The 26,786-nt window shown below is 37.9% G+C and overlaps 1 protein-coding gene across 2 annotated transcripts in view; it reads right to left on the reverse strand.

The window, feature by feature from the left end:
- MTMR7 (myotubularin related protein 7) overlaps positions 1–26,786 on the reverse strand; it is a 42,295-nt gene that overhangs the window by 668 nt on the left and 14,841 nt on the right. The window contains exons 3-13 of one of the 2 annotated variants that reach the window (XM_027676478.1): positions 25,515–25,677; positions 21,722–21,879; positions 20,023–20,151; positions 17,247–17,381; positions 12,321–12,453; positions 8,128–8,249; positions 6,204–6,329; positions 5,387–5,436; positions 3,516–3,716; positions 2,167–2,307; positions 184–310 (exon numbers count right to left, since the gene is read on the reverse strand). In XM_027676478.1, the coding sequence (XP_027532279.1) occupies positions 184–310; positions 2,167–2,307; positions 3,516–3,716; positions 5,387–5,436; positions 6,204–6,329; positions 8,128–8,249; positions 12,321–12,453; positions 17,247–17,381; positions 20,023–20,151; positions 21,722–21,879; positions 25,515–25,677 (1,485 nt within the window). The remainder of the gene's footprint in view (positions 1–183; positions 311–2,166; positions 2,308–3,515; positions 3,717–5,386; positions 5,437–6,203; positions 6,330–8,127; positions 8,250–12,320; positions 12,454–17,246; positions 17,382–20,022; positions 20,152–21,721; positions 21,880–25,514; positions 25,678–26,786) is intronic. The other variant, XM_027676479.1, reaches the window with a different exon arrangement.

Genomic DNA, 26,786 nt, shown 5'->3' on the forward strand with positions numbered 1-26,786 from the left:
TAAAAGACCACTTCTGTGTCTTAATGCAAAACATTTGTGACAATTTATCTGAAAACAAAGATGACAGATGAACATCCTCATTCCAGAAAAGGATTAGTGTGTAGTGACTCTGCAGCATATGGAATTGAGTTTCATTTATCATCAGTTACCAAGTCTGGGGTATCAAGCTCAAGTGTTTATTACCTCTCCTAAGACCTCCAGCTCTTCTTCCAGCTGCTGAGTTTCTTCCTTCACTGCCATCAGATAATCAGTAATTGACTGTCGAGGATGCAGCCCCTTTTCAAAGCGGTTGTACATGCCACTCCAGAACCTGGAATTAATGGGAAGGTCAGGAATTTGCTCTTTTAGTGAGGTAGCATCATGAGACATAAATGCACACTTTTTTTTTCTTTCTTTTTTTTTTTTCCCCAGATATTGTTCTAAATGATCCATCCATGGCTTATGTGTCATTAGAGTGCATACACATAAATTCATAGAGTTATTTGGCAAGATTTGTTCATTTGCATTTGCTCTGTCCTGAAGGTGCAACTCTGTGGACATAAACACCTTGAACCAACTTTGATATGCAATAAAAAGAAAGGTGAATGTAGCTTTGACTTAGATCACATGGCTGAATGCAAAATTTTGTGGGTTTTTTTGTATTATTTTGTTGTTCTACGCTATGGGCTCCAGAGCAGTGGTACTTATAAAACAGCCAAGGGTAAAGACAGTTTTTCATATTCCTAGTTCTCAATTGTTTAACTTCTCATGAAGTCAACTTTGAGATTCTGTATGCTTGTTTTTGTCTGGGGCTGGGGGGGCGGGGAGGTGTAGATTGTTAATGGGGGGGAAGGGTTCAATGTAAAAAAGAGTTAAAAATCATGAGTAAAAAACAGTATGGTGTCCTGTTCTCTTACAATTTAAACTGACATTTTAAACTGCCTATGGATGAAGCAATTATATACATTGGCAATTTCTCTTCCTGTTCTGTGGAATTACTTGACAAACCTTTAGTTAAGCAGTTGAGTTGATTTTTCGTTTTCAGGAGGAAAGGACTCCAGCTTACTCTAGGGCTCCTCTGTCTTCTGCCTTCCTGACACTATGGCCGTAGGCAGACTCTGAGTGTAACCAGTTCAGCAGACAGGTTAAGTAGCTGAGCTCTGCCATCAGCTGCAGCTGTCTAGCCAAGTAGCTGACAGATATTTTCGGAGCACATGCGTGCTCATTGGTGGCTTATTATTCCTATCCCAATAGTATACTATTTAATCACATTCCCCCTTAAGTTTATGATCTGATAGGTCCTGCTTGGAAATCTTTACGCACCCAAGTAATTCCATTAAAATCAACAGGATTACTCATCCATTGGAGGATCTGTTGTATCAGTACTTCTTTTATAAATCCCACTATCCCAAAGAATACAATTAATGACTATTTTTAAATTGTTTTTAAGTATGGTATAGTAGACATGAAAGAATTAAATTTTGTGTCATTTAGGATTTTTATTGAGTTTTTAACAGATGCTATTACTTGCAACTGGAAAACAAACTGATCAGTTTTACTTAAATCACAATTTTCATGAATTTCTATTAAAGTTCTACTTAAATTTGTTAAGATTAATGGCACAACTAAGTCAGAATGTCAATAGTAATGCTTCAAAAAGGATGATATTTTGTTACATTTTTAAAAAAATATCAAGTAAAGCTTACGTTGAGGTATAACAACAACATAGGGAAAGTCTCCTTTTTGTTTTACTAAACACTTGTTTTAGCAATGAAACCATATCATTTCTTGAAAAGATCCTTTTTATTTTTGACACCAATTGATCCAAATAAACATCAAAAAATCTTGGGATGGAAGAAGTTAAAGCAACTATAAATTTAGAAATCACAGACAAGAACAAAATTGAAAGAGGCATATCTCAGTGGAAGAAGTGAGTAACCATGAAATTAGGACACACAACTATCAATATAGCTTTAATCTTAAGCTTCTTTTCAGACTAATACTCTGTTGTGGAATGGTGCAGAGGTGTTTGCTGACTATGAGCACACAAGGAGCAAACACATTGTATCTGAGATTGAATTTACTCTCTATAAACTGCCTTACAGAATGAGAAATACTTGTATATGAAGTCACTCTGTTCTGTACTAACACATCCTACAATTTTCTGTAGCAAGTGATAGTACCTACTTGTACAAGAAGTTGCATGGAGCTATCTGTGGGTGCAGGGTCCCTTTGTTTTGACTGTGGTCTGACCTGTACAAAGGATTCAGGTAATCAGCACGATTTTTCCACAAGTGAGCCCATAATGAATATGTTCGTTCTTGGATTCTGGAAAAAAAAAAAAAAATTAAAGTGTCTGCTACAGTTCAGGAATAGCTAAAGCTTAGATGGAGCATTCTAGTCCTCTGTACTCCCCATTTACAATCAGCTTCCTTACCAAAATCAGACTTAAGTAAGAAGTATAGAGAAACAGAGACCCATATTCCCTTGTTGATTACTAAAGGCAAAATCCAATCCATTTCCCATGAAGCAAGAGCAGCTGGAGAGAAAAGGTGGAGAGACTGGTTCCTTTGCAAGGGGGAGAGGATCACTTTCATAAAGTAAGCTTTCAGGCTGATCTCCGCACCAAAAGGATGCCCGCATTTAAAAGCACTCCCACCCCACTGAACTGCAATTTCTTATGCAATTGGGTCTTGGGATATGATGATCTGTGAAGGTTTTGATTTTAAATAGACTGTGGCACTGTGGCTACTCTGCACATGAGCAGTGAAAGGGACCAAATGGCAGCAGCCAGCAGTAATTGCCACCTTCGTCTCATTGCTACTGCTGACATGATCAGGGTACATGAAAAAAGTGATGGATATCATCCTGTATTGAGGACCCAGGGGCCCAGGAAATGGATACAAACATCAGCATTGCCGGGAATGATGATGCTGTCTCTGTTTGGGCCTAAGGGCAGAAAGATTAATTCATAATTGCTTTGGGGCTGGGCAGCAGAAGGATAGTTTGCTGACTCAGTCCTAGGTAGGGCTACCAGACAAAAAGGCTGTTCATGAGGAAGTACCTGAGAGAGCAGAACTAAAATGGCCTGACTTGAGATCCAAAGACAGGTTAAAACACAGAAGAGCAGTAACTCTTGAACTGAGAACTTAACTAGAGTTAGTATCATCTTATATTAGAGCTACAGGGACAGCTTGCCTTGTATGTTGTTAGGGCTGCAGTAAAGGTAGGCCCACATGGCTGAAGGACTAATGCTCTTGTCTGTTTTCACTAATCCCTATCACGCACACCATGGATTACACTCCCAGCAGAGCTACACTGCAGAGAATCAACTTTTTGTGGTATTAATCTTTGTTGCCAAAAGACAACAGGCACCCTACGCCTTATGAAAACACATACATGCCGACTGGATGTTAATGTCAGACTGGAGTCAGACTGCAGGTTAATGTCTAACTCCTCAATACACCACTAGCCACAGACCCCATATGTAAATATGCTACTAAAGAAATCAAATGCAGAATATGCTACTTTCATACTTCAGCTCTCGTCTCTCCTTCTGGCTGTTACACAGGAAATTCCCAAACTGGCAAGAATAGATATGATGCTGTATGTGGATGAGGAATCTCTCATTGAATTCAAAGGCACAAGGAAACTGTTCCATTAATTGCCAAACACATTCAATGAACTGGTCAATAACAGGTGATATCTCCTTCGGATCGCCATCTAAATTGCCATACCTGAAACAAGACAAGATACATTTAATTAAAACCTGAATTCTTGTAGGAAAACTGAATTAACACTAATGAAAACAAACTCCTCACTTCTAGTGTGCAGCTTACATCATAGGCATTCATTTCTAAAATCTCAACTACTAGTATATTTTTTTACTTACAAAAATGATGCAAGAATCATGGAGTAGAATGAAGGCAGAATTACAAACAAAAAATACCCTTTTATGGGTGTCTTGTTACCTTCCCCCTACAAACAGCTGGCTGCTGCATAGCCATGTTTTAATGCTATTAATATAAAGTTATACCACAGTAATACGTCATCGTAAGAACGACTGCAATGACTTAATGACAAAAGTGTATCTTAAGACAGTTTCTTAATAGCAGACCATTCCCCAAACCAGACAACAGCAGGAGAGGTACAGAATAACCTCGGCAGAAAACAGGTTAAAGCTGCCCTCTCTTGGTGAAATTTTTAGAAGGTGGGAAATGTTTACATGCTGTAACTGTCAAGTGAACATCAAATTTTCTATCCATAAAAATGCCTCTTGGAACCACTTGCAATGAAGAAAAGGAGCCTGAAAATATAAAACACATAGAAGTAAAAAATATAAGTCTACATAATAGGAAGAAGCATTTTCAATCAATTATTCTTCTTGTCATGTGTGTGTATTTATATATATATATACACATGCCAACAGAGTGGAATTCCATAAACATCTAAACTTGAAACTTCTATTATTATCCAAGAAAATATAGCAGCACTGCACAGCAAACCAAAGCTACCAGTGGTTATTGCATTTCCTAATACCTTTTACCACTGATAATCATAGACAACTGACAGTATTATGTTAAATGAAGTAATTCCTGCTGGAATTTCACAGGTGGTCTGGAGCTGCACAGATTTCCTGAAAGCTTTATTGTGTTTTTTGAAACTATAACAAATTTATATTCAAATCAAGCTATATAATGTAATTAAACCCCAATATAAAAATTGCACTTTTTATTTTTACAGAAACTAAAAGGAAATTCAAAAAAGAAAGAAAATGTGAATATTTATCCATGTTTAAACATATAAAGTCTTCAAACATTATAGCACTTACATTGGATGGATGTTCAAAATAACTTGCCCGAATAAATTACTTTCCACTTCACTTGCCTGACGTTTCTGAACAAATCCTGCTGATTTTGTTAGAACTGAGTGTAATAGAAAGAGTACGTTTTATGTAATAGATAACTCACAGGCATGCCTAAGATTAAGTACTGTCTTGGAAGATGCTGACTTTGCTGAACAGGGACTTATGTGAGGAGCCTTGGCACTACTGAAAGATCTGCTGGAGTCCAAAGGGATTTTGCAAGCCACTTACATACTTTTCACTCACATGGACCTCTCAGTGCTCACAGCAACTGCAAGACCAGCACCCAGGATTCCCAATAGTGGTTTTGGAATGCAGATACAAGAAAAGATTGATACAAAAATATTTCCCTTTGACTTTTCCAGACAGATAAATTATATAGTAGGAGAAAAAGGTATGACAGTTTCCTGAGGGCATTCTGTTGATATGCTTTGTAAGGCAGCAAAGAAGTAAAACTAGAGTGGCAGCAGATACCATGTAAACACACACACACACACACACACACACACTTATATATATATGAAAACCTTAGCACCACCTTACCTGTGGTTAAATTTGTGACCAAAGGAAACCCAGTCTTTCTCAATTAACACCTAAAATGAGAATATTGTGTTCAGCATTGTGGAGTAGAGTCGACACATGTTGAAACAGGCAGAAGAGCGGTGTAAACAAGCAGCATTGGAATCCTAATTAATTCTTAGAATAAGCAGTGACAAGCAAGAACGATGTAAGTAAGCAGTATTAGAATCCCAAATAATTTTCAGAATTAGCAGAAAAACAATGAGTGATGAGCACTGCTGCAAGCTCAGGGAAAGCAGCACTCTTCATGGATGCAAATAGGATGCCACTATTTCAGCACAACTTCAATTAGCTTGCTTCCTCACTTTCTAAAAAAAAACTTATAAATGTCTCAAACATCTTTTTAACATGTGACCAGTAACTTGATAAGCATTCCTAGATTCTTTACCACTGCTGATATACATGGGAAAGGAACAGATTTTCCAACATAGCTGCTCATTGCAATCTAATGCCTAGAAAACACATACTTCTGACACTCAAATTTATAATGTTTACTGCAAATGAATACAAGTTCTTGCTTGCACGAAAGCTCCTTGGACTGCAAGAAAGTTTCCTGGTCTAAGTTAGGAAAAAAACAAAAAGGTGCCCAACTTATTCCCACTTTTGATAACACTTCATACAGAAATTGGGAGACTTTAATGTGGACGGATAGAAACCTGCCTTCCTACTTAAAAAAAAAAAGGTATATTTAAGGAAAGTTTATTTCCCATTTCCCATTAAAAGATATTCATCTTAAGTGATGCCATATTACTTTATTTACTCTGTGAAAGAACCCGCTTACCATGAATCCCTTCATAGTTCTGTAATATGGATCCAACAGAAGGCTTGCTACAGAGCAAACCTGGGCTGTCCTATCCCAGCCATCAGAGCAGTGAACAAGCACACTCACACCTTCCTCAGCCACAGCCTAAGGATACAGAAAAAGTCAGAAATTTCACAAGCAGGGAGGAAGACAATGGCAAGAGGGGAACAGTGAGACAGTGCCATAGAGTATTAATATGGGAACTGGGAAGCCTGGTTAATTTTTTATTCTGCGACAGAATTCTTGAATAATGTTGCGTGTTATTCCTTTCATTTGAAAAGTCTTAACTCATCCCATCCTGTGCAATATGGTGGTTGAGCATCACCTGTTTAAGCCCCACTATAGGAGGATGTAGGATTTGTTTCAATTAAATACATCAGTCTGTCAGAGTGGACAAGTACCTACAGCAGATTCAGATGGAGTTAATGCTCTAACTCACATACCAGTAACAGAATAGCCATACTTAAAATATGGCTCTTAATTTCTCATCTTGATGGTAATGTCAATAAGGGCAATCTTTGCTTCCAACGCCAGCACTAGCCTGGATGTTATTACAATACACTGCATTGCACTGATGACATACTGCAAAGATTTGTGGGGAAACCTGTGGTAGTGGTAAACTTCCATATCTAATAAGCAAGATTTTATCAGTATCTTTAATGTAAAAACTGGTGAGAGAGGATCCCATTTTATACATAAACACATAAAGAAGAGATGATACTAAGTTCTCCAGTCTGGTGTTGCATTATTTTTAGAACTCGAGGGTTGGTTGTTGGGGTTTTTTTTAATTCTAAAGGTTTTGGCCTTTGTAATTTCTAAAGAGAACTAAATTTAGGAAGTAGAAAATAAAATAGGTTAGGAAAGACACTGCTTAGAAAAATAAACATTTAAGTTAAGTTTGGGCTTAATAGGGAATGAGGAATAATAATAAATTTTCTATGTTTATCTCAAGAGACAAGTTAATTCTACTAAAATAGAAGCCCTGTGGGCAGAGGACCAAGAACTAAGAACTGGGAACTGTACAAATAAGAATCGTTCAAAATGCATGTCTGAGGATGCACAAGGCTAACAAGCTTATCAATAAAGGATAACATTTTTTGATAGAATATTAAGACTAGCCACCAGGGAAAAGCTGGAAAAGCTAATGTAAAAGACCTGATTTCTATTAGCTAATGAAAGGTAGTAGAGCAAGAGAAACAAGCAGTTAGTGAGGAGGGAAATTCATGAAGTTTTATCTATACAGTCGTATGTAGCACATCATGTGAATAAAATGCCCTATAAGAAATTGTAATAGTAATCTCAAAAATAGCAGTAAAAGAGCACAAGGAAGGAAGTAATAAAATTAAAGCTACCGTTGGTAAATGACAAATGTCTGCATTACTTTGGGTGGGATTAGGAGAAATAATTTCTTACTAAAGCCAACAACTGTTTTCTGGAATATTTCTCAATTATATAAGAGTAGAAACTGCTAGAGAGTTTGGCCATGGTCCAGGAGGTGAATTTAGTTGGTTGCCTGATAACTCAGAGGGGATAACACATCAGTAAATTTTATATAATACCAGAAACCTTCAACAAAGAAGATGTCCAGAAACCAATGGAGGAGGCGGGAAAATAGGGAAAGAAACTGTAACAATCACTGCTGGGGAGTAAAGTAAGGACATTCAAATGCCTGGCATAACAAGTTAAGGGCAGGTAGAGGCTTTAGTACAAAAGATATTAGCAAAAGGTCCACACAACAGCATCTAAGAAACATCTCTCCTCATACATGATGCATTGCAAGATGGGCTATTTTCAGGTTTAACATCACTGAAGAGATAAAAGAAGTTACCCACAAGCAGCGAATTTGGTCCTAACTTTCTGTGTCTGGTTACTGCAAGTTCTGATCTCATTTTATACACTTTACCTTTGCAATAAAAATGCCAGCATCCATAATGGCTTTGATATGCTTCAGCCAGCCAGAATTTTCTAGGCCCCATAGAAAGTCGCTCATTGAAGGTGATTTCAGCTCACAAACTGCAAAATAAGCTACATTTTAAATGTACAGTAATTAGAGTCCCTTAAGCTTCACTGACTGTTCAGCCTCAGAATTATCTCTTCTTCAGATATCCCCTGTGTAAAACATGCATCTTTTCAAAAGAATGACTACTTCACAGTCAAACCTCACCATTGAAAAAGCACATATATTTAAGAAACAGGGCTTGGTCAAATTTCACCCAGTATGTTGATTTAAGTTAAAAAGAGAAGCTGTCATAAAGTCTATTGCAAACAGTTTACCAAATGCATCCTTCTGTGAAGCACAGATTTTCCAAAATTGTGTTGGGAGTGAAGTTTTCAAACTCCTGGGAGGGGCTTGTGTATTTACTAATGAGGGCTTGGAAACAGAAAGCACATGATTTCTACTGGCACACAGGCAGACAGCCACTGCCTCCTACTCCCAGCATCACCACAGATGACGGTGGTTGAATTAAAGCAATTCAATCTACACTTCTCCATCCCAGAATGAAAGCTTACTAAAGCTTCACTTAGAAAGTATTCTGACGGTGAGGACAAGCCATAATTCATCAAGGAAAATATTTTCCTGAAAACCTTCCAAATTCTATGCCATGTTTGAAGGAAAAAATTATAATCTCTCAGTTTTTACTTTAAGTTTAGGTTTGGCTGTATCCAAGTGTCTAATTTGTAATATTAGAGAGTTTGAGGCATTAGAAGAATAAAAGAGCAATCAGAATCTAAATCAAATACCTCAGCCCAGCAGCAAACAAATAATCAATGAAATTTGGTGCAGTCTGTTTTCAACGGTGAGATACTAAATTCACCCCAGAAATAGACTATACCTTTCTTTTGATCCATGTAGGGTCATACTGTTTTTTAAGGAAAAAACATTAGCCAGTGAAATTCATTTTCAGAATACAGTGAAAAATGTCATGGGTTTTACCACGTTAATGTATGATCTGTCAATAACTAATGTCTTAGTCTCTTGTGGTTCAGAAATCTTAAAAGACTCATTTATGGCCACTGGGATAATTTTAGTTTCCTTCGTTGTAACTGAAATTTAATTTTATAGGCCAAAGTCAGATTTTATACCATATCTGAGCTATTGGACTGTCCTAACTCCATTTAATTAAAAAATAAAATGGCCTAATGTATCCATACAAAGTCTCACAATGTTTGCATGTAAGGCCTTTTCCAGATGGTTATTTTAAAAATAATTTTTGAAGGATATTTATAAAGATGCAGAGATAGCAGCACTGAAAGCAAACAGCTTTTCATATGATTAATGCTGCTGTGCAGATGGAAGCATGACCACTTAGTGTCTGAATTCTGGCTGAAGCTGTTGTCTTTGTTTACAAAAGCCCAAGGTAAGGCTGAAACAGTGCTTTGCTCCTTCCCACTGCCCAATTAGAGTCAATATTTACTGACCACTTCACTGAGCAAAGTTCAGACTGTCCTAAAGGCATACACTGTATATTTCACATGATTTTGGCAACAATACTGAGTTTGATTATGAATTCAATTATGAGGCTTATCCTAAGGGGAAAAGGCATTTCCATCTCAGAAGAGAAGGTACCAAAATCTTTGAGAAATAAGGCCTGGTACATCCACGGTGTAGGCACAGGAAAATCAAGAGCCCTTGGGCAGAGCTCTGAGAAATCCAGTGGTGTGCCCATTTCGCAAGAGGAGAGGAGGAAACAGGACACATGTTGGAAACTGCCTCTTCCACCAGCAAAAGTACCACAGGGGGATGCTGGACCAGTTCTCTCATTTCTGGAAGGAAGGCCATAAGTAGAGGAAGGAATAATTGCTGTAAGCCAAACTCTCAGGCATTCTTACTGGCTGATCTGTCACTGAAGTCCAAGGATCAGAGGGCTGCTCCTACATCAGCAACAACTGCTCCTGGTATGAGGGGAGGAGAAGCTCACATTTACTGTTTACAGACAGGGAGCATGTGGGGTCAGCACCTCAATGCACAACAAACGGGGGTCAAGTCTTGGCTGGCCCCTGGATGTGCGGCACAACCCATCCCATCACGAATGCCAAATAGCAGCCTCACTCAGCCCTTGCATCTTTACTGAGAAAAGTCCTTCTGTAACATGTCCTTCTAATATTAAAAATTATTTCAAGGAGGTTGTGCATAGAATCAAAATTGTCCCAGGGATCTTCACATATACCTCTCTTTAAATTAAAAAAAAAAAAAATCCATACTATATTAAGCAATATGAGGCAGCAGAGAAAAAAGTAAAACCTTCTTTTTCCAAAAGGAAATGCATTTTACTTCCAGAGTACAGTCTAATCTCAACATTTTTTGCATATTCTGAAAAAATTTTATCCTAAAAATCGAATCATTTTATAATGCTGATATAATTTGCCAAAAATTACCATTATATGAGGATAAATACATGTTAATGTTAAGATAAAATTGGTAGAATTGAAGTCAGTAAAATCATAAAGCTGAAAACAATATTTTTTACCTACTGAAAGAAAATATTGACATTTTTATAAGTATAAATTAATTTCTTCAGCTTTTTCCTAAAGAAACATCGTCGAAATGAACACAGTCCTAATATAAGTGCATTTTCCAATGGAAAACTGAATAATAAATTTTTGTTCAAATGTTCTCAGCATTTAAAATCATATATTGAATAAATCATATATATCTGCAGTCTGTCATGTGAAGATCCTCCACCCTTCAGTCCTGTTTCTAATCTTATCAGTCAAGTTGCTAAATATGAGATTTCAACATAGCAAATATAAAACTTACGAGAAAAGCAAATGTTTTGAGCATACAGCTCATTTGAAAATAGATGCTAAGAATTTATGCTCCCCAAGCAGCCTGAAGTGTTAAATGCATTAGAAATTATCTTGTTACATGTAAGTTTGGGCCATGGACCAGTCTCATGAACTTTTGGCTCAAAAATTATACACAGTACTGCCCCATGCAGCCAGGCTGATTGTTTACTATTTTATCTTTGATCGTCTTCATCTGAACAAATAAAGGGACTTGTTCATTGACTCAGCCTCTCTCCTAGTCAAACAAGACTTCCTAGTGAACTAAAAATCCTTCTGTTTTCCTACCTGAGACCCTTAGACCAAGGAATTAAGTAAAAATATGTCATGAAGAGAGTGACCATTTTACTTGCATCACATTTTAATGCTGGTTTTCATAAAATGCTCTTATTTTAAACTAGAGCACAGCTTTTCTGTCATGAAAAATTTAAACCCTTCTTAGATCTCCAATTTACATTTGCATACAGTTGATGGGAGACAGATGAAGAATAAAAGAGCATGGACAGAGCATCAAGTCAAGAACAGCTAAATCAGGCTGATCTAGGAGGTGATGGTTGTTGATGATGTACATGAAGGAAATACTGAGACACTGGAGTGAGCACTATTTACAATTTGCTTGTTAAAAATCAACAGGCCATTGAGGGTCAAGGATGGCTTATTTATCCTTACTCTTTTCCCAGATGACCTCTAAACAGTCATGCACTCCAAATATGAAACAGAAGAACAGATGTGCTGGTTTACATACTGCTAAACAATTATTATTAATCTGGATGGGATTATGAAGGTGCTGAATGGTTATGCCCATTGACTGTGAATTTCATGAATAGCCCCGATGTGTCATGTTCTATACAGGGCATGAATAAGTATCTATTAAAATTCACAGTCTAAAATGCATGACTGCCTTTTACACATGCAAAAATCAAACCATAGTTTTTCTAAGCTTTAAAATAAAGATCCTGTATTTTCCACTAGCCTCAAAGTCAGCTGTGATTTTCCTCATTTTACCATCAAAGTGTGAATTTCAAAAAAAAGATATAGTAGCAGTAAGGTGCATTGAAGTCAAATGAATTTTGTCACTTAAGCAATTTGGATTTCAGCCATGAAACAAGATGTTTGTACAATTAGGAAATCACCACTAGTTGCCATGATGCTCCATTGCCCAAGTCCCAGTAGCAGCTGCATGCAGCTGCAACAGGCAAAGATTTCTTTTCATACCTGTTTTCACTGCTGCTGATTTCAGAGCAGTTACCCTGATTTGTGCGACAGAAGGATCAATTATTTCCTCTAGTTTCCAATGAAGAAGAGTATTACCTTCAAGCATTTTCTGCAGACTATTTCTCATGACATGGATGTTCTCAATGCCTATGAATTGAAACTTGATGTTGGAGTAGTTGTCTTCATTTTCATATCCCTTCCCTGCTGCTCTGTTTGCCATTGCATTGAGCTGAAAAACATATGGAAAACTGGATGAAAACCAGTAGCAATTTCTTTTCAAAACAAAGCTTGTGGTCTACGGCAATAAATCAGTGATTTAAGTCAAGCAAGCATTTATCACAATGTCAACACAACTGGTTATGAATCAGGGATCTGTTTACAGGCTATTGCAGGGTGCTGGGTTGCTGAGTCTCTGATACCCTGATTTCACAGCTTCTGAGTGAACTTCTTCAGTGAGGTTAAACACAAAAAACACAGCTTAGGTAGGGTTCCTCTGCAAGAGCATGAAAGTTTTAATTTGGTTTTAAAAGCCTATTTTGATTTTATATTAGAGCAGCATCATGTTTACTAGCAGAATACACCCAGCAGGTGGCAGTGTCTCATCTGCCATGCCACTGTTTCATAGCATGTGCACACTAATGTTGCCGAAGTTACTGTGTTTTACTACTCAGATCATCCAAAAGTTGATAGAGTTTACTTCTTTGATGCTTGGAATAATGAAGAGAGAGTTGGAGTAGTTTTTCCTCATTTTATAATATCTGGCTCGACTTGTGTAAGATCACAAAATATTTGAATTGACAAAATTACCACAGATATGTTCATTGGTAATGTGGTGCTATCAAATAAGTTACTGTGCTTCAGCAAAAAAATACATTCAGCTGGAAGCTGAAGTTTTGTCTTTAAATCTGTTACTTGTTTCCTCTACATGGAAAAGTCACAAAACACTTCTTTAATTCAGTTCTCCCCATCATAAAATTAAGGGTGTTTTAATGCTTATTCCCCCCTGTTCCATCTCCCTTTTGAGATCCTTAGGTAGAAAAGAAAAGCTCCTTATGCCAAATTTTGATCTTTGGGCTGACAACTCATGCTGATAGAAATGAAGTAAGTACTTTCACTTCATTACCCCATCTACTTTTTTAAATTTCCTGTAGCAAAATGTCATTGTGCAATAGAAAGAAATTGTCTTTTTGCATAAAGTCCCTGCTCTTCTATGAAATCCATGCTGTAAGGCTGGGGAGGTTTTGAACTTCCAAGACATATGAAGGCTCCAGGAGTGACAAAGCAGTGCAAATGGCGGGACCTCCATGCCTCCAAGTACAAATAAAAGCTTCTGTACAGGGAAGATTTAAGAAATAAGTAACAAAGGATATTCCACATCCAAACTTGAAGGCACTAACAAAGCTTTTGGAAAGACTTCATGAGGCATCACTTCTACTCAGTGACTTATCTTCATTTCAGTGAGAGCCAACGCTCATGAAAAAATTGAAACAAAGTATCTTTTAGGCATTGCTAAGGGACAAGAGGCGACGCCAAGAACTCCATTTCCGGTTTATTTCCCAATATCGCAGGCAATACTATTGATTTGCTGCTTCTGTAGTCACTTCTGAAACTCACAATAATATACTCTACTACTTGACTAATGGCATCATAGAATACACAAGAATGTCTCTTTTTCTGACCTCTTCCACCCCAAACACACATATGCCTGATATTCTAATTTGGAGCCATTGCATGCAACTGAGGACTCATTGTCTGCTGCCAGCTTTCCTCCAACCAAGATGAACAAGCCTAGCTTTTTTACATCATATTTCAAAATAGGTTTCCAAGGACCAAACTTGACATCTTAACTTTCAGAGGAAACAGCTAAAAAGTTACATTTGTGGACTACCATTAGGAATTGAAACATTGCATGAATTTCATGATACAACAGAAGAAACCACACTCTAAGACAGGAACTTAAGCATAACACTAGCATTTTTGATTTATTCAAATCTTGGGTAAAACTTCTTTTAACTTGTAGTATGCAGTTCAGGAAAAAGTGCAGGCAAAACCACCCATGCTTGTCTATCAACCAGCAGTCTGCTGATGTTTTGACTATTAATGAATAATAAAAAAAAAAGATACAGCCTGTGAACAGCATGTCAATTAAGGACAGAATCCTCAGTGTGATTTGATAGAAAGATATAAATTATCTGCTGAATCCTAATCTTCCTCTTTTGAAGTAGACCTCAGTGTTCTTGTACAAACAAAATGAAGCAATTTCTCTCTGCAATAGCCTTATAGTTTCAGGAACAAAGATCTGTACGCACGAGTCCAAGCCAGCACAAACCCCTGAAATCCTAAAGAAAAAACAACTATCCTCTAACTGACCTAATCCTCAGTACATAAATAGTATTAACTGTTTCTGCAGCAGAGCAATTTTATCACAGAAATCCTTTCTTAGAAGAAAATCTGAAATAGCCCTCTTTAAAAGTAAATAAATATAAGGTTAAATTTGCAGGGCTTTCTGACACTCATTTATTTTAAATACTATCAGTTGCCAAACTTTGCAGCTGCCACAATATTTACTAACAAGTTTTCCACATCATCTACCAAAATTCCATCTGTTGCTCTTAAAGTAGTTGTTGGGAAGCTCTCTAAATTGTGCCTGTCCTTGATTAATCTCAGTGAATATGAGGATACAACCTCTAAAGGTAACAGACCCCACTTGCAAGATTTCCTGGCATTTTCTTTAATTTGGAGAATAACCAAGTTGTGTCTTTTTATAAAGAGTATAGAACGAATGTGTTTTAGCTATAAACAGTACGTTTGTATGAGCTTCCTCTGGAGTCACATAGAGGAAAGACAGTGGCCTAAGTAAAGTTCTGCATTTGGTCATCCTGGTATATTTAAATGAAGTGGAAACAAAACTTTCTTGTACAGCCAAATCTTTTGTTTTGAAGATTACCAAGTGCAATGAGGGACAGCATATGAAGAGCACTTGGGAATGTTCAGTTGAAGGACCCACCAATATTCACAATCTTTGCAAGGAACTGGTTCTGATGAGAAAAGAGGAAAACAGTTTTTTGGCCTCCTACAGCAATGGGAAACCTTGCACCAGACTCCATATCTTAGCTTCACATTTGCTAAAGGTTCCTTGAGGAATGCCAGGAACCTCTTCCACTGATACCTCTCCCTTCTATGCTTTAGATTTATAAATGCATCAGCAGGTGGAAAAATTGAAACAAGGCTGTATTTGGCACCTGGGATCACAGGAGCTTTAGTAGATCGGTCCATTTTTGCAACACAGAGCGAAGTAGGAAACTGGTATACAAATTTCTTTACATCAAACCCTTTTTTTTACAGAAAAGTTCAGTGAAAACAGTCTTCATCTCCTGACTGGTTCCTGAAGGAGCCAGCATTGCTGGAAATACGCTGGCATTCATGGCTAAGCAAGCCAATTCCACTCTCTCCACAGTCTTCAAAAAGTACAGGCTTTTTTCACTGCACACAGAAGGTGTCTCAAAGTCATTTATCAGAAACGTTTACAGGAAGGGACCTTTCTGTTAATATATTGTAAAACATTGTTAATAGCCAAGTCATTAAGTCGTTAGCAATAAATCCCATCAGTCAAAGACTGCCTTAAATGGGGAAGAGTACCAATATCATCAGGCAGGAAACAAGCTGTAACTATTATTACATCTAGAAAACCGTTAAACATTATTTAGGCAGCTAGGTCTGTACTTCATATCTAAAGTCTGTTCTGAACACAGTGGTATACCAATCCTTTCCTAGTGATCATCACTATCCACTTGCTTCAGGACCACCAGTAAGGTGGTACCATCCTCGTTTTCCAAATAAAAAAGAGGGAATTGAAGGCCAAATCAGTCCCCAGATTACAGTCCTCTGTGTGACTTGGGTCAATGAGACAGGCCAAGGCCCCGATTTTCTGGTTCCTGCCTCCATTACAGTTGTGAGCACTCAGTACCTTTCCTCCAGTCCCCATGTCTTCAGGCAGTAATCAACCAAACAGGTTCCTTTTTTCTGCTCCAGCTCTGCCACGGTTGCCCTTCCTCACTCCGTTCTTCACGTTTCTCAGCTTTACCCACCTTGCCTTTTCAGGGTCTGTCTCCTGATCTCAGGATACTGAAACAGCTTTCTTGTTCCTTTTCCTCTAACGTTTGCTCTCATTTTTCCTTTTCCCATGCTATAACTCATCCTACATCTATGAGGGATTTTGTGGAGATTTGCCCTGTTAGCCTCTTTTCTTCAGGTGCTTTGGTTACTTCAACAGGGAAGTTGCTCATAGTGTAAGAAAGAACGTATCCCTGCTCCCACATCCAGATAATGAAGTCTATATAGTCCTCATCACCTTGAGCTGTTTGCTAGCATGACAACTTGGACAAAACTTTTTTTTAGCTTCTAACCTCTTCTGGATCGTTACTGAGTTTCTATGTTTCGGCACAGAGTAATTTTTCTAAAGTTTTTATCTTGGCCTGAAATTTTTTGTCAGTTGTAGAGATGTGGCATCTGAGATCACTATTTACCAAATTTCAAATTCTCTCTCAAAACCACAAAATTGCTGGAGATATTCAAAAAAGTCTCCTCCATTCTTGTAACTTCAGTAACTGGTCTTTCCTTTGTCTTTATGCACAGGTCATTGACATTTTCCCACTTGCAAGAGAAAATATGCATGGAAAATTTTAGTATAAGCAGGCAGAGGTTTGCAACATTATGAACAACTGTAAAAACATTTTATAATGGGAATTAGATTTTGCTAGTCTCATCAGAAATATAGTTACGGATAGCTCCTATGTGTGTGTAAATAGTTACAACTAGAAGTTATTTACTTTTCTGTATCTTAACATTTTGCTAAGAACAAAAAGAGAAAAGCTCAGTGTAAAGGAAAAAATTCCCCTAAAGATTCCCAAACAATGCTGGCAAGGTTCCTAGCTAAGATTCCTCTGATAAATCCTGATGTATCTGTGGAGTTACATAGGTGCAACTCAGTCTTGCTATATGCAAGAAATCTAATACACTTACTTTGGGCCGAGTGTCAACAACGTATATGAAATCACTTCCTGGATTTGCTTTTCTAATGGCCTGGAGCATCTGTTCGTCCTCAAGGCACCGAGCACTAAAACCAGATAAAGGCTGGCTGCTTCTACATATGGAGGCCTGCAGAAAAACAGACAAACAAAAACCCCAATATTATTATTATTAAGTAGAAATTATTAAGCATCCAGAAGCATTTACAAAACCATTTGTTTGTACAGTTACATGAGAAGGGCAGAACGGTAAAATTAACTACATGATAATAAACACATTATTTTTAAAAAGGCAAAACAATACAACACTTTTGGCCCAAGTCTAGTCTCGAATCCAAGTTTTAGAGCTATTTTAAACATAGTATTTGCCTAATGTGGAATAACTCCTGAAAGGTCATAGCTTGAGGATGAGTACAGAATTGCAATCACAAGAACACAGATATAACATAAAGAATAGGTTCTTTTGCACTGTCACTCACACCAGGTATGATACTGATTACACGCAACTTACACCAATGCCTGCTTTACTAAACAGCCTGACACCATGAGTCAAGGAAACAAAAACATGTAACATGCAGCCAGATCACTGATGGTCGTATATTTTTAGCACTGTCTCTGGAGAAAGACTTTACTGCATAAGAAGTGGGTCAGGCAGCCTGACTCCTGGAGTACATTTATTAATCATGGCTATTGAAGGAGGCAAGAGAGCTTCTCCAAAGACCCATCAGGATCAGACCTCCAGATGAAACCAGGAAAGAAGGAACTAAAAGTGAAATAGTGAGCAGGGAGGCTTTTCTTTTTGCTAGGCAGAGGGCACCTAGATTTGTAGAAGGCAAGGGGCTAATGCATGCACTTTCTAAGCACTGAACACAAGCATGAACAGAATCTGCCTGCTGATGTCCCATGCAGACTGCCCTACAGATTATTTATGCCTGTGAGAAAGGACATGCTGTTTTTCAGTCACGTCTTTGAACTGTCAGTAGTTAGTAAGTAAAATATGGATCTTTAAGACAGAAACCCTGAATTGTGTGAGAGCCTGTTCCTACTTTATTAACAGTTTTTGCAAATAGGTTATTAGTTATGCAGGCTTGCCTCCTGATCAGCACAAATTCCAGCAATTTAATACATGCTTATACCTCTTTTGTCAGGACAAAAGAGCTATGGGAAAGTTCTGGATATGAAAGACTGAATGAGTGGTACCTGTCTCTCTCTGCACGCAGCACACCTCTTCCTAACCTGCTGTGAGCATCATAAATCTTTTCCCTCTCCTGTCCATTACTCTATTAGCTGGCAACTCATGGCAACCTCCAAACTCACAAGGAGGTATTTCCTTCAACATTGCTTTCCCCAGCTCTTTGAACCATGAAGGATGCACGAGTGAACACAATACTTCAGGTCCTGGTAGTTTGAACCTTAACCTGGACTCCAACTATAACAGGGAAAACATTCAGGCTGAAACCATGAAACTCATCCAATCACTATATATTGGAATCTAGCTGACCCCTGAGACCTTTTCTTTCACTGAGACTTGGAAATGTCCAAGTGTTTTGAATCCTAGATATCTGTATTTGAACCTAGTTGATTATGCAAAATGATTAACTCTGAAAAATTTGGCCTTAACAAAATGTTACAAAAATTATGCAATTTATGCGGAGATTGTATTTGCTATTCAAATCTTCCTATCCTCCACTTTTGTTGTAAAAGTCATAGATCTTTAGGGAAGCAATATTCTGATAAAATGCAGGGTAAGGAAGGAGTGAAAATAATGTCTTATCCCTTCTTTCTGAGGCTTAAACCTATGACAGAGGCCAAAAGATTTCTGTGGAGATTGTAACTTATGATTTGTGCTTGTTACATTCTACCTCCCATCCTGCCTGGCAAAAGCTACAGGTGTCCTGTAATCTCAGAGTAGCTCTGTCTCTTGGGAGGTCCTGCCTGTCCCCCAGCACTACAAAAGACCTCTCAATGCAGTTGTCAGTCTGGGACTGAAATCGGAGTCACACAGATCCTCTGACAGTACAAAAGGGACACCATTAGCCTAACAGGTAATGATAGTTGAGCTAAGCCAATCTCTAAGGGGCTGGAACACAAATGTAAAAACACCCAGCCCATGGGATCCTTCAGTCCTTTACCTCAGCTGCCAGAAAAAAGAAATGCAAACAGGTCAAGGTCAGGGTTTTTTCCAAAAGGTTACAGACAAGTGAGGCAGTTCCTTGCTTAACCTGAGAATATGTGTTATGAATCAGAGAAGATGGCACTCCTCATTCTTGCAGACAAGGAGAGACTCTTCAACAAACCCACAACGTGCTGCTCAGCCAACACTTGATAGCTCTTTCATCCATCTTTTTTGGGTATCTTCACAGACGTTTTCTTGAGAAGCTACTTCTGATTCTCTAATTGCTGCAAGTATAGTTTTTAACCTCCTCAACTCAGTCTGCGGCTACGAGATCCAAAATTGCTCTGTTCTCTCCCCAATCACCTGTTAAGCTGCCTGCTACTTCACTCTTCTGCCACCCAAGTTTCAAGGCCTCTTGCACTACTCCACTTTCTTATGATATGGGGATCACTTTTTTTTGTGTGATGCAGCTGGATTTAAATGAATGCATTAAATACCTGTTAATGCCTATTAATGAACTAACCACACTAACCAGGCTACAGTAATCATTTTTAAAAATTAAATAATCACAGATTTCTTGTAAAACCTTACTAGAAGAATTACAAAACCAAGGCCAAAATAAGCAAACACTTCAAAGCTTCAAATTCGCACTTACATTGTTATCCTTGCAGTAGTAGGAAAGAGCTGGGAAACGTCTTCGGCTCCGAAATTTAGAACTCCCCACTATGATGTGCGCAGTTGCAGATTTTGGTACATACACTTCTGTAGGATAGGAGTCACAGACCTGTGAAAGGAAACTGCTTATTTGGTCTACAAAGTACAAGTAACATTAGCCATCTCCACAGCAAAAACAAAATACCAAGGAACTCAAATCTTGGGAAATGTTCCATCATTATTGTATACGCATCACTGACATTTCTCAAAACATTTTTTTGAAGCTGGAAAGTATTAATCCTAACTTACAGATGGAAAAACTGAAGGAGAAGGATTGAAGGGCTGTATTTCCAAATGTTGATTCATGCCTTTTTGAGAACATACAGGTTTAACATACATTCATACCAGAAAAGATTTATCATTATGTACAGCAAGGTTTTATTTACAACTGCAGTTTTCTCTGTAGCACAATATGGGAGTAAGGATGGGAGTGGGTGAAGTTCTCAAACACCCTGTTATAATGGGAGATGACTATAGAGCCAAATTTTCCAGCAAATCTGATAATAATAATAATAAAAAAAAAAGGATAAAAATAGGGACTTGGAGAAAAGAAATTAAACCATGTGAAATGAGGGTACCAAAAGGCAAGCAGCCCTGACAATGCCTACCACTTCTGAGAGGAACCCTATGAGCCTGCAAAAAAAGCCCAGAAGTCCCTCTGGAGACAAGTAGGACCACGCATGGGGCCCTAATTTAACTTCCTTGTCCTGATACTGCCTGTAACATTCTGACTGGGGTCAAAAGGATATCCAGTATCTCCCTGTGACCTTCTGAGATGACTAAAGGAACTAGAATGCCCAGGAAAAAATTACTTTCTGAGACAGAGATATGTAATGAAGGAGAAAGGAAAGTTATGGCTTGTGGTTACAGATGCTGCTGTGGTGAACTGGATTTTATTCATGATGCCATTTTTCCTACACTTTATCTTAGAAGAGGCCAAACATTTTTTTCCACTTCTTTTAACAAAAAGAAAACAAATGCTGACAGCACATTTAGTCTTCTCTGAGAACTTCACAGACCTTCCTTAACATGGATCTGCTCCAGCAACAGAGCCAATGCAGTGCATGGAGAAACTTCAAAAATCCTTTGGTTATTATTTCTCACAATTAATTAACATTCTAGGGTCTTCAGTTGTACAAGGCCAAATGAGGCAGGACAGCAGGCAGCTAGGAAGATATATGACCTACTAGATGACTGTGAAAACACTCAATCACACAGGATTCAAAAGGAGTGTGGGAATAGCCAGTGAGGAAAAAATATTGCTAAGCTCACTATTTTTAACAATTTTTTTCATAAAATGACTGTGTAGTGATTTTATATAGCCCTACATGTCAGGAAAAATCTTATTCAAACACATAACATTAGGAATGATTTAAACTTCTTCCCAGGCAGCCAAACTCTAACATTTAAAACACTGTTTTCTGTGCTTCATTTTCACATCTGTTAAATAAGGACATAACCTTTCTCTCACTCTCTATGTGCCATTTTATGTGAAAGTATGGAAGAACTGCACCTTGTGACATGTGTGTACAGCACTCAGCACAAAGGGATCCTGCAACTAAGCACTGTGGTAGTCCACAGTCGGGCTGCTGATTTGTTTTACAGACAGCCTCCATAACAGAAAAATCACAACAACTCACTCCGTAGTCTCTGTTTACATCACAAATCTGCCAATAGTTGTTTGGAACACCCATCCGATTATATTCTTCATTGAGGTCCACAAGCTTCCAGCCTTGTTCTCGTTCTTCTTTATCTAATTTTGGATTGAATGAGAAGCAATACAGCTCTTCATATTTCACTGGGAAAAAAATAAGCAAACAAACAAAAACAGTAAACGGCTTCAGATTTCTTATCCTGAAATCACACTTTAAAAGCAGAACTTGGTGTTGGCCTTGATGCAGTTTCTTTTAAAGCAGTATGCTTTGTTTTACAAAAGCACATGTCCTGGTTTATATCTACTGTCAAGTTAACTTTGAAAGTATTGTGCTCTTTTGATATTTGTATATGTTGAAATAGAAGTGCTACTACAAATATACCATTCTGCTAAACTTCAGTAGAATTGTGAAGGCCTCCCCAGCACAAAGACAAAATGTCAGTGATATGCTTTCATCCAAAGAAAACTGCAGTCAGTGCCAGAGTAAGCACTTGTTCTGCAAAAGAATTTACCGTCTACTAGTTCAGAATTCCCTTTATTAATGTAACATCTATCCTGTGGCAAAGACATAAGATGTGAACAATGGACTATGCAGCACAATCTTACAAAAATTAACTCAGTAGTTTTTGTCCCTAATTAGGAAGGTTTCAAATAGATTCAGTGAAATCTTAGTTTTGCAGAGTGCAAAATTCTGTCCATGAATTACTGACAAAGGCATTCGAGATACAGATGACGTAATAGCATAAAAAAAGCATATGCTACATCAATCATTTTATCATGACCATGAAATTGTTTAAGTAGCTATGCCACCTGTCTCTGTCGATCAAGGACCATATAGGAAACGTTGATGGTGCTGGAGTTTTTTACTTTTTTTAGGAATATATCTGTATTTATGCTAATGAGTGTCTTAATCCTGGTGACCAGTGGCAGCCAGACACCACTGCCATTGAATGCCAACTGTTACTGACATGAGTAACTATTCAGCATACAATTTGAAATTCACATTTTCATTGATATTTAAGATATTGTGTCACAAGGGTGTGTTTCATTCCATTGCTCTAAGTTCCTTAAAGCTTTCTGACCAATAGGTTTTTAACTTTAGAACTGAGGCAAAGTAAATCACAAACTGAGTCCTCTATGATTTCACAGTTCTCCACTGATACACTTGCTTTACAATATAATTTTAGGGAGATCAGTAAATTTAAATACTACACTTTCTTTTCTAATAATATATAGTTAATAAGCAGTCTTAGAACACTACATTGTTCTGTACTGTACAGAATATAGAGGTATAAAAATAATACCCCCCATATTAATAATAAGGTTCCCACCTTTTTCTATAGAAAGTCTTTACTTGTATTTTGATTATGTCTTCTAAAGGTTTATTTTAAATTCTATTTTGCCTTTTTTAATTTCATTAAATTTGTTGTATATAGACATACACAAAAGTATGAACACAGGAAAGAAAACTTCATGTTATCTCTGTCAGGACTGTACAGCAAGTCAACAAAGTCTTCAGCAGGGAAAAAGAAAAGAATGATTTGCAAACTGTCCAACAATTTAAACTCTTTCTGTATTCTCTAATTTCAACCTTGTGGCATGGCACAGATGAGGAAGACAGTCTGGTTTACTTCTCATCTGTTAAAATGAAGTTTTAGCATAATCCATAAATCTAATCTGAGCGCTTTTTAATAAAGTGCTTTTGGTAGCAATCTGAGCTCTTGTTTTCACTGCTTCGTTGTCAGAAGCATCTGGATTTTCTTCCCGATGGACCTGCTGTTTACAGGCACATGGAAACCTTTTAAAAATTCACCTATTAAAATATATCCAGGTTACATATGACTGAAGTCTACCTCAATGTTACAGGTATTATTACATGATGGTATCTATAGGTGGTATCAAAAATGTTCAAGTATTAGTAGCAGTGCCTTAAAGCTCAGTCAGCACCCCTTTGCCAGTACTTATAGGATCTTTCCTAATCTTTCACAGTTATTTTGCTATAAGCAAGTAATAACTCTTACGGTCAGCTTGTTTCAAAAAATGGCTTAATTAAGCAAAAAGGCCAAATTCAGCTGACAGCTTGATCGTATTAAAATTCTAGCAAAAATAAAATTCTAGCATATAATTCATCTTTAACATAACTAGGACATCAGCTGGCATACAACATGTTAAGCCAGTACACAACATATCCTTCACTCAGGCTTTGCTATGGCTTAATGAATGAAAAGAACAGGCAGAGAATGGAAAGTAGAGCCTGAGTACCATTTTCTCCTCATGGAGCAAAGGGTACCTTCTAATGCTGAGTAACTGTATTACCTAAAGAAATTACAGCTTCATGCCCAAACAAAACAACATGGTCAAGAACTGTCAGGGTACATATGGCTCAGCTTGTAATCAGAGCCTTCTAATTTTGATTAAGTAAGCACAATTTTATCCTTCCTCACATCAAGACTGGATAGTTTGTTGGAGAAGGAAAACTACTGTGCAGTTGAACTACTTAAAGAGCTAATTCTACAGCACTGTTTTTCCATGTTCTTTACTCAAACCTTCTTGTCCATTGCAGTTTGCCACTGAACTTGTATTCAGGGTCCATAACTACCCTTCTGTCTGCCCGTTCTGGTGCATAGCAGCACGCACACCTCCTTCAGCCTCCAGAGAAAGAGCATTCCAGAACTGCATTCCTTCCAGCATGCATGAACACATGCTTGCAGCTGAGGTCCACGGAATGAATCCAGACCTATATCAGCAGAATCACTGACTGGATCTGTCTCGTTGTTTTAAAATTTTTCTAATTACTTTGAACCAGCATCACCTAGCATACCAAGTTACTTCTGCTACAGTTGTATATTACTACTCCTACTACTCCTACTACCCTAATTATAGAAGGTACCTTATAGTTCAGTAGCTGTGCTGGCTGACTGTGCAATTTTTCCCCCTCTATACAGTAGATGAAATTGGTGTTCTCCTAGCAAGATAAAAATTAAAGCCAGTGTTTTCAGCTTTGTGCAGTGTGGTAGACAATTTCTTTGCATCCTATTAAAATAATAGTAAGGGACAAAAGTCGGTGTTGTATTTCTACAGTTACAATTTTAAAAAGAAACAACCCAGAACCCTTGTCAGCTGGTTCTTAGGAGAGTGTAATGCAGAGAGGAGCTATAACATAGGCGATCAGATGTTGGACTTTAATGCAACATTTGGATTTTCACTGAAAAGAGGAAAGGTTTCAAAAGGATCTTGAACTGAATTCAGAAATTCAAACAGGGCACATTCAAAATGTAGCTAGTAGACAAAAACATGGGCAGGCTGGTGGAACAAATCAACTACTTGCTGCAAAACCTTTCACTGATCTTGAGAAATTTGTGCACAGCACAGGAAGTCAAAATTCAAATCTTGACATGACCACTAAATATATTGTAAGGTTTTTGTCACAGCAGGGACACAAAAGTTCCCTGGATTTAGACTATTTTCCTAAATTCACACTTACACAAGGCATCCAGCAAACAACAGCTGCATGTAAAATAGCATTATAATATATTTTATGGCCCATAGAGTATTATTTTAAACGAAGTTCATGTCATATTTTACAGAACAAACTACTTGTTATAATGTGCTTGCTTCATTGCTCCATAAGTGATTATTTTAATGTTTCTTTTATAACACACCTCTAATGAAGGTTTTTTCTTAACCTGCAAAGGGCAAAGACACACAGATACATTTCTTCCATTATATTCTCCCTCTTCAGGATGAGGATTACTTTTTGTGCCATTTCCTTCCCATACCTGGCCGTGCCAGACGGATCAGAGATATGTAAATGTCATGGCAGTCTCGTTCCTGAGGGATGACCAGCTGGATGACCTGGAAGTTCTTGCAGCGGATCAGCAATGGGCAACCAGTGGCAGTGGTGGCCTGCTTCTCAATAGAGGAAATTTGGCTGTGGAGAACCTGTAAAGGAATTGAAAATTGTTATGCCAATCAAATCTTTAAGAAGAAAAATAATTATTTATAATGATGTGCCAGGGCAGGCACAGTGGCTTCCACCACTGTTTCACAAAAACCCCTACACTTCTCCTCTTGTAGTTTGGTTTCAATCTCCACCTTCAGGCTCAAGTAGTGCTTGATACATCACCTGTAGACAAAGAAGCGCTTCTGGAGTGTTTCAGCTGCTCAAATATCAGCCTGCTCATGTTATCCAAAGCTTTTTGTTTGCTTGCTTTAGTGTAAGCTAGCGGTTGTCAGAGAAAGAGCACTTTTCATCTATTTGCACAGTGAAAAGATGAACCAGCACCACTTAGATAAGGCTAAAATATTGGGCCTTCTCATGGGTAGAATGGTAATGATGATATAATTTTACATGCTGCATCAGATGAGATGAAACATTACAATAAAAATCAGGTAAGGAATAGTGGGACCAGAAAAAGATGGATTTAATTAGTAAAAAAATGGACAGAGGATGCATCATGTATCATGGCTAGGCTTCGCGAACGAAGATTTGGGAAGGGCTCTACCCACGTTTGTTACAAGACAGAGGATGCATAATTAAGCTATATGAAAGATTCTCAAATGATCTGACACTGGAGAAATATTTGTACCTATATATATATACATGTGTGATGGGTTTGGCTGGGGTAGAGTTAATTTCTTTCACAGTGGCTGATATGGGGCTGTGTTTTGGAATTGTGCTGAACATAGGTCGATAATATAGAGATATTTTTGTTATTGCTTCCATGGAGTCAAGGCCTCTTCTGCTTCTCATACTGCAATGTTGGCAAGAAGGCTGAGGACGCCTGTGAAGTTGGGAGGGGACACAGCCAGGACAGCTATCCCCAACTGACCAAAGGGATATTCCATACCATGTGACATCATACTCATGCATACAAAGTGGGGGGAAGAAGGAGGAAGGGGTTTGTTTGGAGTGATGGCATTTGTCTTCCTAAGTACCTGTTATGTGTGATGGGGCTCTGCTCTCCTGGGAATGGCTGAACACCCGCCCGCCCATGGGAAGCAGTGAATGAATTCCTTGTTTTGCTTTGCTTGTGTGAGGCTTTTGCTTT

Source organism: Neopelma chrysocephalum, unplaced genomic scaffold (genome assembly GCF_003984885.1).
Source record: "Neopelma chrysocephalum unplaced genomic scaffold, ASM398488v2 Primary Assembly neopelma1_42, whole genome shotgun sequence".
Taxonomy (NCBI): domain Eukaryota; kingdom Metazoa; phylum Chordata; class Aves; order Passeriformes; family Pipridae; genus Neopelma; species Neopelma chrysocephalum.